Raw genomic sequence first — 15,929 nt, 5'->3', positions numbered from 1 at the left:
TATGTTAATGACATTAAACCCTTAGTGTTTAACGCTACCTTATATCATGTCTTTTTAGTAATTAGCATCATTTAACAGATATAATAGCACAGGTTAGGTTTGCATGGCACCACGTTCCTCTTCCAATGGTGGTGTTTATATTTCTGCTCACAGCATTTTTAGATAAACACGATATTGAGAATGAAAACAATAAATGTTGCAAAGTTTGTCACAAAACTAATTGACTCATATTGTAGATAAATGGTTTAAATGTTTTATTTGCTGGAGTTTCTCTTTGCTCTTGGTGTCATTAACTGGAAGAACCGATGCTGTAGATGAGCCTTTTTCTGTCGATGCGTTCCTGGTGAATGTTCTGCTCTTGTTTCCATTTTCCTTCTGAGGTCCTCTGCAGTTGACAGTTTTACAGCCTCTAGATTATATCTACTCATCAAATACTCACACGCTGTGCTGAGGAAGGCAAAGCTGAATTGCTTCCTAATAACTGCGCCTCTGATGACAGCATAGTTCTCACTTTATGGTGGCAGAGGGAAGATTTGCCAGATAAGCTGCTCTGCTATAATTTTTGATTATGTTGATGCAGAAAATGAGAAAAACGATGCAGAATGTGGCAGTGCGTCTCGTTTTCACCCCTCACTCCCTCCCTCTCTCCCTCCGTGGGTGTTTGGTACACTAAGTGCTTCATGATTGCTCGGTCTGTGAGGAGGCGTCAACAGCCCTCAGCCAAGTGTCCTCGCTTCCCCAATGGTTTATCTGGCAGCGCTGCGGTCGACAACAGTCAGCGTTCTCCTGATGAGACCAAGGATCTGACAACAGAGCTGCAACGTGATCACAGTTTCCATGGCAGCCCTGTGTTGTTCGCATGCGTTTAGCAAGGAGGTTAGCAGCGCTGCCATGTCAGCTGGACGCTGGTCATCTTTGTCTGTGTGTGTTCATGGTTTATCCATCTGACGGGTCCTTCCACGTCTGCAGACCTTTACCAGCAAACATTATTCACTCGTTACCCCAGGAAATGAAACGGGAAAGTCCAGAAACTCCTACGGTTGTTGTCTTCAAGACATCCGTCCATCCGTCCATCCATCCATCCGTCCATCCATCTGACGGGTCCTTCCACGTCTGCAGACCTTTACCAGCAAACATTATTCACTCGTTACCCCAGGAAGGGGAACAGGAAAGTCCAGAAACTCCTACGGTGGTTGTCTGCAAGACATCCATCCATCCATCCATACATCCGTCCATCTATCCATCCATCCATCTATCCATCTATCCATCCATCTATCTATCTATCCATCCATCATCCATCCATCTATCCATCTATCCATCCATCTATCTATCTATCCATCCATCATCCATCCATCTATCCATCTATCCATCCATCCATCTATCCATCTATCCATCCATCCATCTATCCATCTATCCATCCATCCATCCATCCATCCGTCCATCCATCCATATATCTATATGTCCGTGCATCCATCCATCCGTCCGTCCATCCGTTCATCCATCCATCCGTTCATCCATCCATCCATCTATCCATCCATCCCTCCATCCATCCATATATCTATATGTCCGTGCATCCATCCATCCGTCCATCCATCCATCCGTTCATCCATCCATCCATCCATCCATCCACCCATCCATCCATCCATATATCTATATGTCTGTGCAGAGTTGCAGGGGAGGCTAGAGAGGCGGGGAACACCTTGGACAGGTGGCAGGTCCATCTCAGGACATCCAACCGGCACCCGCAGCGATTCCTAAGGGGAATTCAGAGAGAGGGTTGGGGTCGTGTTTGGGCTGTGGGAGGAGTACCCAGAGAGAAGCCACACATGCACAGGGAGAAAATGCCAACCCCATATGCAGAAAGGTCCCAGGCCCGGATTTGAACCCAGGACCTTCTCGCTGGCTACCAGCCGCCTTCTGAGAGACACGGCATGCATGTTTGGTGACGCTAACAGTAATTAGCTGATTGGCTGCGGTGCGTTCAAAGCCAGGCCCACAATTGGATTATTTGCTGTTGGTTAGCTGAAGATTGACTGACTGACCAACTGAGCTTCTGGTATAACGCTGTTTTGTTCAAACGTTCTGTTTGAATATTCATTTATAGGCTAAAAGCTTTGCTTCTTCTAATATGCTGAGGTAAATTTACCAGTGAGCTCACATTCACCCGTTAGCTGTTCATATGAAGTCTCGCAGGGGAGAAAGTTGTTCACATCTGCATAGCAGCAGGATGGAAAAAGTCAAATTTTCTTCTTCAGATGTTGTTTAACTTGGTTTACTGGACACGTTATTGTGGGAAATAATGAGCAGATCCAGGCTCATCAAAGCTTTTTCCTGTCAGGCAGAAGTGAAAATGTCTTCACTGGTTTCCTGAAGTTAAGCTGATGTTTATCTGATTTCACATTAATGTTGTGGTTTAGCATTTAGAGCAATCTCTGATTCCAGACGGCGTGTACCGTGATTAATCAGCCAGTTATTAATTCAATCTGTTTCTGATCAACACTTTCAGTGCCTCATTTTTCCTCCCACTCCCTTTGGCTCCTAAATCTGAGGAAGGACCCTGAAACTCGGTGGCATACAGCACTGGTGTTTTCTACTCGTCCTTATTAAGCCTTTATGGAGGGTTTAAAACACTGAAGGAGTGTCTAATTACTCAGTCTGCCCACAACGCATTAATTAGTGGGCCTCATTACTGGTTAAGCATGTACATCCCAGTATATGATTTGCCTTCTCCTGCTTAAAAACAGCCATCAGGTTATGATTTTATGATGAGGTTATGATTTTACGGTGTTCAATTCTTACTTAAGCTTATTTCTTTCTTGTTTTTTACTGCTAAAATTTTCATAATTAATGTGTTTTCATCAAAGATCTTCTACCTAACTGCGGTGTAACTGTGGTTTCTCGTGGACAGCGGGCAGTTCGCCGTGGTCAGAAGATGTCGGCACAGGAGGACGGGCGTCGAGTACGCTGCCAAATTCATCAAGAAGCGACGCAACAAGTCGAGCCGGCGCGGGGTGACGAGGGAAGACATCGAGCGGGAGGTGAACATCCTGAAGGAGATCCAGCATCCAAACATCATCACCCTGCAGGAGGTCTTTGAGAGCAAGGCGGAGGTCATCCTCATCCTGGAGCTGTGAGTAGCTTCTCCTCGTTCGTCTGCTTCTTTTTAGGTTTTATAAATCAACCATCTGGGTCTGAATGGCTACGCACAAAGTTTCACAATTAAATTAAATTATATTTGCATTATATAATCGTATTGTACCGTTTATATGGGTGCACCTTAAATGAATCCGATCATAATGTGCGTGTATATGCACCTTTTATTCAGAGTAGAACCACGCACACATGTGCAGTTAAGCCTTCATTCACACTGCAGACTGAAGTCACCCACATTTTTATTTTTTAGTTTTTTCCCATATCCAACCTGGATCTGATCTTTTTATGACAGTCTGAACCAAACAGATTATTTCTAATGCGACCCAGGCTGCTTGGATATGTGGTCCTGAATCTGATACGTGTCTGATCTTTTCTAATGCGACCTGCGTCTGTACGGCCAGGTCGCATTTATCCAGGAACACCTCACACATACGTCATACGTCAGTTTGCCACATTCTGAATAACTTAATCCTGACTAGCGTTTACATGCACGTTGATCGGATTATCAATCGGCATAAACTACCTCTCTCATTCAGATTACAGTGTCATTCTGATTGATCTTAGATTAGTCAGATTTGTCTCGATTAAATTACGCTTTTTTTTATTGTGATCACTTTTGTCCATGTAGTCGTAGCTAACGTGTCTGATGCCATTTTATCTTTTATGCTGATGATGCAGTTATTTACTCTTATTCACTGCAGAAAGCCGTTTAAATGGTTCAGGGTATAATATTAGAATTAAAGCTCTTTCTTTAAATGGAGACATAACTAAACTGGTCCAGAAAGTGATTGCAGATGAAACCCTGGCCAGTCTGGTGAAATGAGGATTCAGGAGTAGAACACCTCGGTATCTCACTTTTAGCCCCTCATGCAGAGAAACTTGTGTAAGTTTAGTTTTACTTTAAATGTAAAAGGCGTCTTGTAGCTGCAGCGTTTTTGACCGTAATGGATCCTGGAGATATTTTTATGCGAGTGGTTCTGCTCACCGTTCCACTCTGGTTAACTCTGGCTATCGTGCTGCTTTAAAGCAGCGACGCGTCGTTGTGAGTTATCCTCTGGTCTCTGAGGAGCAGTCACTCTTTAGTTTACTTAGAATGCAATACTGGGGGAGAGAAAAAATAAATAAATAAAAATGCAATACTGGGGGAGAGAAAAAATAAAAATAAAAATGCAATACTGGGACGACATGCAGCCGTGTTGCACAGAAAGATCCGGTTCCTTTTTTCTGTTCATGTGACTTTCTGTAGCTTTCAGTTCCCTTTACCCGTACTGACATGAGTAAACAGGCTTTCCTTTATTTTGCACCTTTTGCTGGAAATATTTTGCAGGATGAAATGAAACTTAAAATCTTTAAGGGCTTTGAAATTGTTATTGAGGATATTAGAGCTTAATTAGGTGTACGTGTTTTTCTTTTCTTTTAAATTTATTTCATGTTATGATTTTTATTTGGTTTTTTGTGCATAAAATTGCAACTTAATGATTCTACTGCTTCCTATCTTGACTCACTTAAAAAACATTTGTTTTACCTCAGTTTTATCTTTCTGGTAAAAAAGAAAAACAGGACTTGCGGGTAAAATAAGTGCTGAACATGTCACCAAGTAAATGTAGCTCTAAAACTGCCAGTTTTCACCAGATGTCTGGTCCAACACAAGAAAATAAAACCAAATATGTCTATAAATGAAGTTATGTGCAGTAAAATAGACTGAGGTATAGAAAATGAATTGAGCAGTTGAGGTGTGGAAAGGCGGTTAAATCCATGAGACCAACTAAAATTATTTAGAACAGAGAAAGAAATCCTGATAACTATTAAAAATATCTTCCGGTCAGTCCGGACTGACGGTTATTTTCTAACCAGCTTTGCTGATTTTACTTTGATAATCAGGTTTTAAAACTGAGAGAAGGTGTGCTGACCTGTACAGGTACACCAGAAAAAAATCATCTACACACACTGTCACATGGTTGTGGGTTATCTTTCAAATTTTGTTTAGTTTCCTTTAAAATCCAATCAAATAAATTTACTGGCAGTTTCCTGGTATTTTTTTTCTTATCGCCTTGAAAAATGCAACAAATGCATGAAATAAAATCTGTTAGGTTTCATTCAGTCCAAATATCCCTTTTTTCCCCTCAGGGATGATTATTAAAGCGGCACGAGACTCGCTAGTTGGAGTGGTTGCCTAGTGGCTGGAGCAGGGTGAAGGGTCCCCGGTTCGAATCCCACAGACTGCCGCTCTGAGTCCTTGAGCAAGACCCTTAGCCCAGAATGCTCCCCTGGCGCCGAACATGGCAGCCCACGGCTCCCTGGGGTTTAATGCATAGGACACATTTCACTAAATTATTGAGTGAATAATATTATGAATTTATTATAATATGAAGGATGGAGAGGAGGAGGTTTATGGAGTGAAAGAGGAGATGTAGGACTCGCTGAGACGATCCCAGAGAGGGAAAAAGACAAAGTTTTATTTGAATCCATGTTGTAATGACCAAATAAAGATGAATACAGGTCAACACCAATTATCCAGATTCTGGCTGTCTGTGATGGTGTAGCTCGCCTAAGTCAGCCTCTTTAAACCCCGCTAGCTTCAGGAAGGCCATCTTCCATCTCTGTGTGCGACTTGTAATGTCTTGCTGTGGCCACCTCTGAAGGATGAAAGGACTCTCATGCAGATTTAGGCTCATTCTGATTTACTTTGAGAAATGCCAAACACAAAATAATCATGTTTTTGCTTTTGCTTATAAGAAATAGAGAAAGCAGGTTTAAATCAGAAATTGCTTGGATAACATGCCAATTGTTACATTTACAAACCAAATAAAACTAAGTTTTGTTGTTTTTAATGTATTTTACAAACAGGAAAAATGCATTTTAGATTGTTTGTAGTATTTATGGTGTTGCCTACCATTCAGAGCTAATTGAGGGTAAATTGGCTGATTATGATCACTGATGCTTTCATAAACTGCAGACTCACCGGCCTGTCTAGTCAGCCCTGGAGACGGAGGCTCTGTTTATCTCCACTAAGATCAGTTTTTACTTGCAGAGTAAAACTGACTGTCATTCATTTCTAGTTTCAAACGCTGCAGAAGGAAAGTTGAACAAGGAAAGGTCTAAACAGCATCTTTGGCTGTGATCTGTTTGAAGTGCTGTGGCACGAGGCGCATTGTTCCCAAACAGCAGTCGGACCAGTTTAACGAGCCCACATGCCACTTCAAAGCCGTGTTTGCTGCTGACACGCTTCTAGAAAAAGGTTGTTCGCCTCGCCGGCAGCCGTAAAGGCAGCCCAGAAAAACAGCGGTGCAGCAGATTGATGACTTTAAGGCGATCGTCCAGAACAAGGACTTCCTGTTATTGTTTTTAAATCCTTATTCAGTCCCAATCGTGTTGGTTTCTCCACCGTTGACCTCTTGTTTGAAGTCTGTTAACAGCTGAGCTAATGCTGCTATTAAATCATCCTCTCATCATCTTAACCCTTTCCTTTCCAGGCGTGGCTTAGAATCAGTAATCCATGCTTCTATAACCTCCAGGTTATATTATCAGAACTCCATTTTAACAGGAATTCACAGAGTTAAAGTATTTTTGGTCTAAAAACACCAACATGAACTTACTTTGGTCCTCTGGTCCTGCTGACATGTAGAGGTCTCCCTAATCCTCCTGGTACGCTGACTGAGACACAGAAGTCTGTTTTTGGTCTGATGTCCAATCACTGAAGGCTTTCTCTGAGCTGTTCACATTTCTCAAATGTTTGTAATAACTGCATGACTTATTTCTTTGTGTTGGCCTGTTTTATGAAACGCTTGTAAAAAGTATGACACTTGGAAGAACTGAAATATAAGATCTAGAGAATTTTAAATAAATTTTGTACGTCATACGCGACACTGAGCACTTTATCCACACACCTTTCTGATACCGGGGTTTGATCCATTGTTACCCTTTAGAACTGCTTATTTGTTTGTAACATAGATTCAACCAGATCTTGGCAACATTCTTCAAATACTCTGGTCCACATTGACATAAGAACGTCATACGGTTAGCCGGTTTTAGCTGTTTCTCATTGTCCTTTATGTACACACCTGATATAGATGTTAAGCCGGGCGTACACTGTAGAATATTTCCAATGGTTGTTCTCATGCAGCTCAAAGTGTACGACCAAACCTCAGGGTTTAAACGTTCTCAGCTCTCCATCTCTGTTCTTACTGTACGGCCGACGCTCTGATGCTCTGACTGCTCACACCGTACGTCTAAACCCCGCAGAGAGATGGCGCTACTCTGACTCGTCTATCCAGAAGGCCAATTCAAACAGTAGAAGAAGAAAAAGGTGGAAGTGTTGATGCTCTCTGTTAAACATGAGGCTCACTAGAACCAAACGCTGCCTTGGTAATTCTACAGGTTGCTGCTCCGTAGTCTGACTCCATGTCACACGTACCGCCGTCATGCTTCTCTCCACTCCTGTCTTTTCATCAGAAGAAGAAGAATTCCCATGTTTGCACATGCGCAGCACGCGAGGGTGGGGGAAATCAGCTCGTAGCTCCGCTTCACCAGCAGGAGGCGCTCACCATCTCCTCACGAGGGCCGACTGAATTTCAAACATTTTCATCCGACCGTCTGATTCCTGATCAGGAGGAGGTGTTATGCCATAAGCTGGTTGAATATGCTTATTATTATTAATTATAATTTGGTATTATAATTTAAATAATAAATCATTCAACTCAAATTTCCGCTATAACAAATATAGTTCAAATGGTGGTGATGTTAGCTATAAGCTTGTAAGTATTTATACCACTAATGCATTAGTTAATTTGCTGTTATGAACTCATTTATGCTGGAATAAATGATCAGGTCGGACTGTTAACCGACCAGGTTTATCCAGCAGACTGTGAGAACCCCAATGTAACTGCAATTAGAGTTTAAATCCTTATTCCTTATCACCATCCAATGATATTGTCTCTGTATTAATGTCAGATGTTAACTCCAAAGGAGGTTAGCTCTGATTTCTGAATAACCATGTAACTGTGAATTGGACTGAACACAAAACAATGTCTATTCCGCAGTCGTTGGTTTTATTGAGCCAAAAGCAATTCCCTGTTACAGTAATTCTCTGATTCAAACAACTTTGGAATTCTTACTCATTACTAAACTAAAACATGCAAAATATATGTGGAAATAAAGAACAAAACAAAAATAAACAATGGATTAAAATGAGCGGTTAGCAGATCTTAACTTAACTCAAAGTTGTTTAACACCGCCCTCGAAACACCGGCATTTCACGTATCAGCATTGACAGACAGAACAGCTTCGGGAATCTCACTGGACGCTTTGATGTCTTACACAAAGCTAGTTCAGCTAAGCTACCTACAGTCCAGATACACGTCACCCTCCCAAGATGGCTGCTACGATGACGTATGAGGGGAGGTCCTAATGACGTAACCACGCTTACGCTGATAGGATAATGCCTCGCTTCGAGAGGGGGCAGCTAACTGGGAGTTTAAAGCAAAGCCCGCGACTTGAGCTCGGACTAAAGATTAAATCGATAAGAAGAGCGAAAAGAGAGAGGGGGGGAAAGCAGGGGAAAAGATGAAAATAAATAAGGCGGTAACCCACGGCGGGGTTCTTGATGGATCACAAATCAACACAGCAAATCAATTGTAAAATGCATGCACATACAAAGAAAATGTTCAGCAAAATAATTCCAACTTCGTCGTGGAATAAAAGCATTAACCAACACCTACAAAGTTCTACGCCTGCCCAGGCACTTCTAAACACCCTGTTGGTGAGACAGAATTAAAAGGGGAAAAAACCCCGTTACTTTGAGGTGCCTCGGGGCTGGTCCGGAGCGCTCCGAGTGTGCGGCTTTCTGGACGCGCCTCGACGAGCGCAGTTGTCCGCAGGCTGCAGCGGGACGGGGAAAAAGCTCCTTCGTTTCTTCCTCCGGGTTCACAATCGCTTTGTTGGCCAGACAAAAGCGGGGTCCTCTTCGATCAGTGGGAGATGCGGCGTCTCTCAGTCTTTTGATCAGAGGGAATTTAAAAGTACTTATTTAAGTCAACCTCCTGTTATGTAAAGCAGGGAATAACCGTTGCGTCGAAAAATCTCGGTCCAGCGAGCAATCGAACACGTGGCGTGGAATCACCCCAACGGAATCAGCTGTGTGTGTCTTCTCGTGTTGGCTAACAGCCAGGGAAGAAGGGAGATTGTCGTATGTGATCGGCTTTTATAGCCATCACCATAGCAACCTTATCTTGATCGGCGGCCATTTTGCCGTGTTGCGTGATGGGAGTTGGTGGCCATTTTGACCACATGAGTTGGTGGCCATTTTGACCACATTGCATCATGGGTAACGTAGTCCGTTACGTCCCGAATTGATGCCCGCTTTCTGTCACGTCTGAACTGGCACAACAGAGGTGAGAGGCTGATGGCCCCTCGTTACCGCCTGATGCTACACGACGCAGGACGCTCAATCAAGCTGAAACTCGGGCGGGTCCTAAAAATATATATTATTTATTACAACTGATGAATCGGCCCAAAAAGGACAAAAACTCGAACGGTGTACGCCCGGCTTTAGTTTCCAAGATGCTAGAGTTAGCTAAAAGGTGGAGTGGGTGGTTATAGAAACTAAGGCCTGGTCAGCACCTAGCCGCATATCTGGGAAAATGGATAAACTTTTATGTGGTTAGGCTTTTCATCCACATGTAAACAGTGTTTTACATCCATAAAAATTAATGTCGTGGTCATTAAAGTGTGAGCCGGCATTACTTGTGCACAGAGCTCAATTTTAAAGTTCACAGTGAAAATGTATTTATTTTCAATCCATCGTTGGGAATATGAATCAATTTTTAGAAATTATAATTCATAATTAGGAATTCAAAATCAAAATATTTTTCACCACAGCCTTTTTTAACAAAGTTCCGACGTTTTTTGTTTTTGTTTGTATCAGCCCAGCTGCTCAAAGATGTTGATATGCAAAGGAGAGAAAAGCTTGGAGGGTCAGATGTTTTCCACGGCACAATGCTGTTCAGCGTTGCTTTTATTTTGAAGGAGCCTGTCAGGCTTTGCAGTACGCTGCCCCCTATGCACCTGCCCTGATTAAAACAATGGTCAGTGGGAAATTCACATGGTTTTGTGTGAAAGAACCATCCTGGGTGTACGGTAATATTTTTAAACACTTTGTGAGGAAGATATTCGTTTTTATAAATACTCGCCTACGTGTGTTTAAGGCTTAAGATGAGACTGAAGGAAATGTTGATCAGTTAATGTCGTCATCACCAGGATTTATCTTTCAGAAATTAGTCTGCTTTTTCTCCATCTAGAGTTTTTCTTCTCAATAAAGACAACGGACATCATAAATCTGACCAGCTAGAAAAAGTCTCATGGTATTTTTAGCCAGAATGGCTCCTCTGTCTTTACAACCTTCATCTAGCCCTGAAAGAAGCTGCCCATCCCAGAGAGAGAGTTCCTGCTGCAGGCGCAGCGTCAGGCTCAGCTGGTGGGGTGTGGTCCTCTGGGAGGGAGGGAGGGAGGGAGGTGTGCGTAATAAAATAAAATAAATAAAATATTTAAAATTATTCTTAAATAACAATTTTTTGGCTGCTAAATTGCTGCTAATTTTGGATTCCACAGAGACTTTTGGGGTTCCTAACATGTTTGTAAGTGTGGACGTCTGAGCATATTTTAATTATCTGATTTCTGTCACCCCCCCCCCCCCCCCCCCTTTGCTGCAGGCCGGCCCTCGTCTTATCAAGATGCAGGAACCCTGATAAATGCTCTGCCTTCACCATGTCCTTATTCTCACATCTCCCATCATCACCATGAACATCAATAATCTCCCTAAATACCCTGAACCTGCCTAAAGTTTATTAACTGATCTCTGGTCTGAAGTGGCATTGATTGTGAGGCGATACTTTATGGTCACATGTCGCTTTGCAGGAATTTAATCATATTTAAAAAGGCCTAATTAGGGGATTTTAAACAGTTTAATTTGACACTTTTGTTCATCTCTGCTTTTGTAATTAAAATCAGTTTTTTTTTTACCCAGTATTTCAATCATTTAGAAAAATCAACGATGAAACGGCATTTAATGGATCTAAATATTTATGGTTCGTATTATGATAAAAACTACTTCAGATGTTTACCATCATTAAGGCAAAGTCTGAAGAAGTCGGGATAAAATTTTCCAGACTAGGATAAGAATGAAGAGCCCTTTTTACGCTTTTTAAAACATCCATCCTTAATCTAATCCATTACTTCTCTGACCATAAATCCGTCCATTTATCTTTTTTTTTGCTTGCTGTCTGGATTCCACCCAATGTTTTTCTTTCCTCCCTCTTTAAAGCCTGACCAGTATAGACATACCTGCTGTAAAGTCATACTGTATCATCATTATAGTCCTACTTTTAAATACTAGATGAAAAGCATTTAGAAATTTGGGAATCTGAGTCAGAATAACATGGAATTATGATGTGAAAAATGTTAGAAAACCAGATTTAAACTCAGATTGTCTTTCTTGGTAGTTTTCTCTTCAAGGTTTCCAGATCACCTATTGCTTTAAAAGAGTCTTCAGGCTCTTTTGGTTTAATAGTTATCAATTAAAGATGAAATTAAAGTTGATTGGGAGCAGAAAGCGGTTCACTCCTCCTGTGATCGTGTTAATCCGTTGTTCTCTGATGCATCAGGTTGATTGGATCATCTCAGATCTGTTAATCTGGGGTTTATAGCTCGCTCTGATCTGACAGATTTCCCTGCTTCATCCTTTTTGCTCATTGCTGCTCTTTTGTTTTCTGTTTCTGACAGTGTTGCTGGCGGTGAGCTCTTTGACTTTCTGGCAGAAAAGGAGTCTTTGAGCGAAGAGGAGGCCACTCAGTTCCTCAAGCAGATCCTGGATGGAGTACTCTACCTGCATTCCAAACAAATCGCTCACTTTGACCTTAAGGTACAGCCACAACAGAAAAAAAACGGTGTCAGTTTCTGATGCGCTCCAAGCAGGAGTAATCCGTCTACACGTAGAATAAAGCCACACTGAGCTCAATACTGAAGTACTCAGAAAGGTTTGAGCTTAAAGATGAAACGGCAGGAAGCCATAATAGCCGCTGTAATACCGGGCCAGGCCAGTGAGTGGCGCTGTAACGCTGCCACAGAGGCAAAGAAGGAGAAAGTCCTCAGAGAAAACGACTAAGACAGGAAAGATGAGAGGCGTTTGTGTGGCCAAATAATAAAAAATAATAATGGTGTGAAATCCACAGTAAACTGACAAAGTGTCTGAAACACAATCGCAGCTCAGATGTCCGCCATCGTTGTTTGTGTTGATGCCTGCGTGAAAAGGGAGAAGTCAGAGATTTGAGCAATAAACTGCTTGGAAATAAATCCGTCCACGATCACTTGCCTGCTTCTGCTGGATTCTAAAGTCTTCTCGATCTGATCCAAGATCCTTTATCTGCTTTTTTTCCTCCAGCGAAAGCCTTGAGAAATTGTAAATAAATGATGAAATCTGCTTTTGCTGCACCGTTCTGTCTGATGTTATCCGACTCTTCTGTTTGCATCATGTGACATTTGTGCTGTGACTTCGAACAAATTCATGTGATTGGATGATGAATGACACAAGAAGCCCTGATTGGCCCTGATCGCCCTGAGGAGAACGTTTAACCAATCAGAGACCAGCAGGAATCCACATTCTCATCGTTGCTGTTTCAGCTTGATTGAACAAAACGATTAACCTCAATTAAACCCAACATGGAACAGGAATGCTGGAAATCAAAAGCCAGACACATTTTCTGAGACAACAGATAAGATTGCTTTTTATTTCATAAATGATATTAACCCTTTTATTCTGAGGGCGATGCCTCAGCCTTGCTAGGTGCTAGCATCCCGCTACGCTAGACAACCACCCCCACATGCAGACATATAATTTAGTGATTCTTCAGCAGCAGGTGGGCTTTTTTGAGACGACTCCTGGCATTTATTTTCTTCTTTTCATCTTCTTTGTTGCTTTGGTTGCTGGTATTGTGACCGTGACTCATCTGTAGTTTATTGGCTGGGCTCGTCTGAATCCCAGGGGAGAAACTGCAAAAGGTCAAATTGTGCCCCGAACAGGAAAGGCATGTTTCCATCATAAACCCAGCCTTCCTGCATGTTGCTTTGTCCTTTGTTTGAAAGCTCTTGTTGTGACTGATAATAAATTGCAGCAAAGATTATTGATCAGTTTTCGTCTTTTGAGATGCTGTGATGGAAGAACAAATTGTGCATGCTCAGTATGAGGGATTGCTGCAAAGCCATGGACAATGCAGACTGTCTCTGTGTCTCTACACTCATCCCCTCGTTGTGGCCTTTCTGTGTCGTTGCAGCCGGAGAACATCATGCTGCTGAACCGCTCAGTGCCTCATCCGCGCATCAAGCTCATCGACTTTGGACTGGCGCACAAGATAGATTTTGGAAATGATTTTAAGAATATTTTTGGGACTCCTGAGTTTGTAGGTAAGCTTCCCTCTTGTCAGAATGCTTTTCTCTCTGCTTCAGCTCCATTTTCACGTCGCAGTGAGTTTACGCACCACTGCCCACCTCCCTGTTTTCCTGGCTTCATCCCAGCCGTTTACACTCTAGGAGCAGGTGCCAGCTGCACCAACGGGACAAAGTGAGAAAGATCTGATAATAGACTGGAGATTATGAGAAATGTTCCTCGTTGGCAGCACATGCAAACTCCTAGACACACACAGTGCCATCTGCCCTTTGCATGGGCCGGCTGCCGACTGTTTCAGCCTCTACCAGCACCAGGAGCCAACACCAGAGCCTGATGCAGCTCATTTTTAGGAGCAGGTACACAAGATACACAGGAAAAAACGTGAAAAGGAGTTCAGATGTTGCAGGAAGGGACAGCTGCATGCTGGTGCTGTAAAATCAACATGAAGGTAATTACTGCAGGAGGGCCTATTAAGAGAAAACGGAATAAAGAGGCTGTCACACTCCGGCCAAGAAGATATAAGGATCATTTGCATCCTCCTGCACAGATAATTGCTGCAATTTGCATCAAAATCAAACCACATATGAGTCGAGGCTCGGTCAAATCCTCACATCAGGACATCAGGAGTATTTTCTGATGCTCCGTATAAAATAAAATCACAAACCAAAGATGATTAATAGGTCTTAGATTTTTAACCGTATTTAACCAACACAAATAATGACTGTAGACAAATTTTCAGTTTACAAAATAACCAAAGTATGCAGACTCCGATGGATGGAGAAAAAAAACATGCATAAAGGAAAATCACAAAATGAGGAGTTTATTCTAAATGTTACGCTTCAAATCTAATTTGATACTGAATTAGTTCTTCATAGCTGCTGTGTTTTGTGTCTGAGGCGCAGCGTAGTAAATCTGTAATCTTTCACACATCTGAAAATGTGTGAAGAAATGTGGAAAAAAGCCACATTTCACACCTCTTACAGGTTTAGTTATAAAATGCAAACGACTTCAGATATAAAACCTCTGAAGAAATGATTTATTGGAAAAAAGCTGAAAAGAAACAGAAGACTGCAGCAAAGTGCCTGAATGTGTGGAATCTGCAGGTAAACGTTGATCTGAATATTAAAAACCTGTTTTTTTGCTTCTCAGCTCCAGAAGTGGTCAACTATGAACCTTTAGGTCTGGAGGCAGACATGTGGTGAGTAAATGAGCTCGACGTGTTTGGGATGCTGGAGCTTTAGGTGAAAATCTGCTGCCAGTAAATTCAGCTCTTGCATGATGTTTCCATATTAAGAATGATGAAAAACAAGATTAAAATGTATTATTTCTGTATCTTTCCAGGAGTATCGGGGTTATAACCTACATTCTGTAAGTAACTGAAATCTAGGGCTCCCACTAACATTTATTTTCTATTAATTCATCTGTTTGATCAATTAGGATATATATTTATTTTATTGCTTTAGTTTTTATTAAAATCTTTTTTGTTGCTTGCATGCCAAACAATAATTTGTAAACAAAGTTTTTCACTTTGAGTTGTAAATATGTATAAAGTTCCACCTTCTGCTCTGGAAAAAGAAATGCATCTAAACTATTGCTTATGCATTTTAAAATAAAAATCCATAATTTTCAGAATGTCAAATATGATTAGATTTGGAGGAAAATAAAAATGTGCCTCAGAGAGCAGCTGTTTCCATTCCTTGTTTCAGTTAAAATATAATAGAAATAATAGAAATAGGGTAATTAGTGACTGTTTACTGAGAGAATACAGATTAAATGCACAATAAAATTTGAATAAACAGAATAAAATAAAACCGAGTTGAGTCTGTGCTAACATCCAAATGACATCTGACCTCAGAGCATTCAGCCGTCCGTGATGAATAGATTTTTATTTTTAGAAAGATTTGGTCTGCTGTGACCCAGTCGTACACACAGGGATGGACGGATGGGTAAAAGGCCGTTTCCAGGTTCTACATTTTTAGCCACTTTATCAGAAATGTATGGTGAGAAACTTCAGGACAGCAAACTGGGACTTGTGCAACCACAAGCTTTCATCGCTGCAGTGACTATTTTCAGTTCTGCCTGCAAAGAGCTGTCAGCACAGTTTAATTCAGCAGCAGGAAAAAAGGTCCTGCCCCCAGCATCCAACGGATCAACTGCTGCGATCCCATCGGGATGCCATCTTTACTTTATGGCCACGCTAACATTCAGAGTCACGGATGCAAAAACTGGAGTCCAAACACAAGGCGTGCCCACACGGGAATATTAAATGCACTTATACTGTATAAAACGCAGCCTGTTGGAGGGCAGCTAAATGTTACATCAAGCAGCTGCAAGCTTTTGT

General features: G+C 41.8%; 1 protein-coding gene across 2 annotated transcripts in view; it reads left to right on the top strand.

The window, feature by feature from the left end:
• The window catches only part of dapk1 (death-associated protein kinase 1), a 96,036-nt gene that overhangs the window by 34,335 nt on the left and 45,772 nt on the right, over positions 1–15,929 (top strand). For both annotated transcript variants that reach the window (XM_021307190.2, XM_021307189.2), the window contains exons 3-7: positions 2,909–3,130; positions 11,929–12,067; positions 13,476–13,605; positions 14,738–14,786; positions 14,930–14,956. In XM_021307190.2, the coding sequence (XP_021162865.2) occupies positions 2,909–3,130; positions 11,929–12,067; positions 13,476–13,605; positions 14,738–14,786; positions 14,930–14,956 (567 nt within the window). The remainder of the gene's footprint in view (positions 1–2,908; positions 3,131–11,928; positions 12,068–13,475; positions 13,606–14,737; positions 14,787–14,929; positions 14,957–15,929) is intronic.

This window comes from Fundulus heteroclitus, chromosome 12, assembly GCF_011125445.2.
Source record: "Fundulus heteroclitus isolate FHET01 chromosome 12, MU-UCD_Fhet_4.1, whole genome shotgun sequence".
Taxonomy (NCBI): Eukaryota; Metazoa; Chordata; class Actinopteri; order Cyprinodontiformes; family Fundulidae; genus Fundulus; species Fundulus heteroclitus.
Note: the sequence above shows the minus strand (reverse complement) of the source record. Positions and strands in the feature narration are given on the sequence as shown.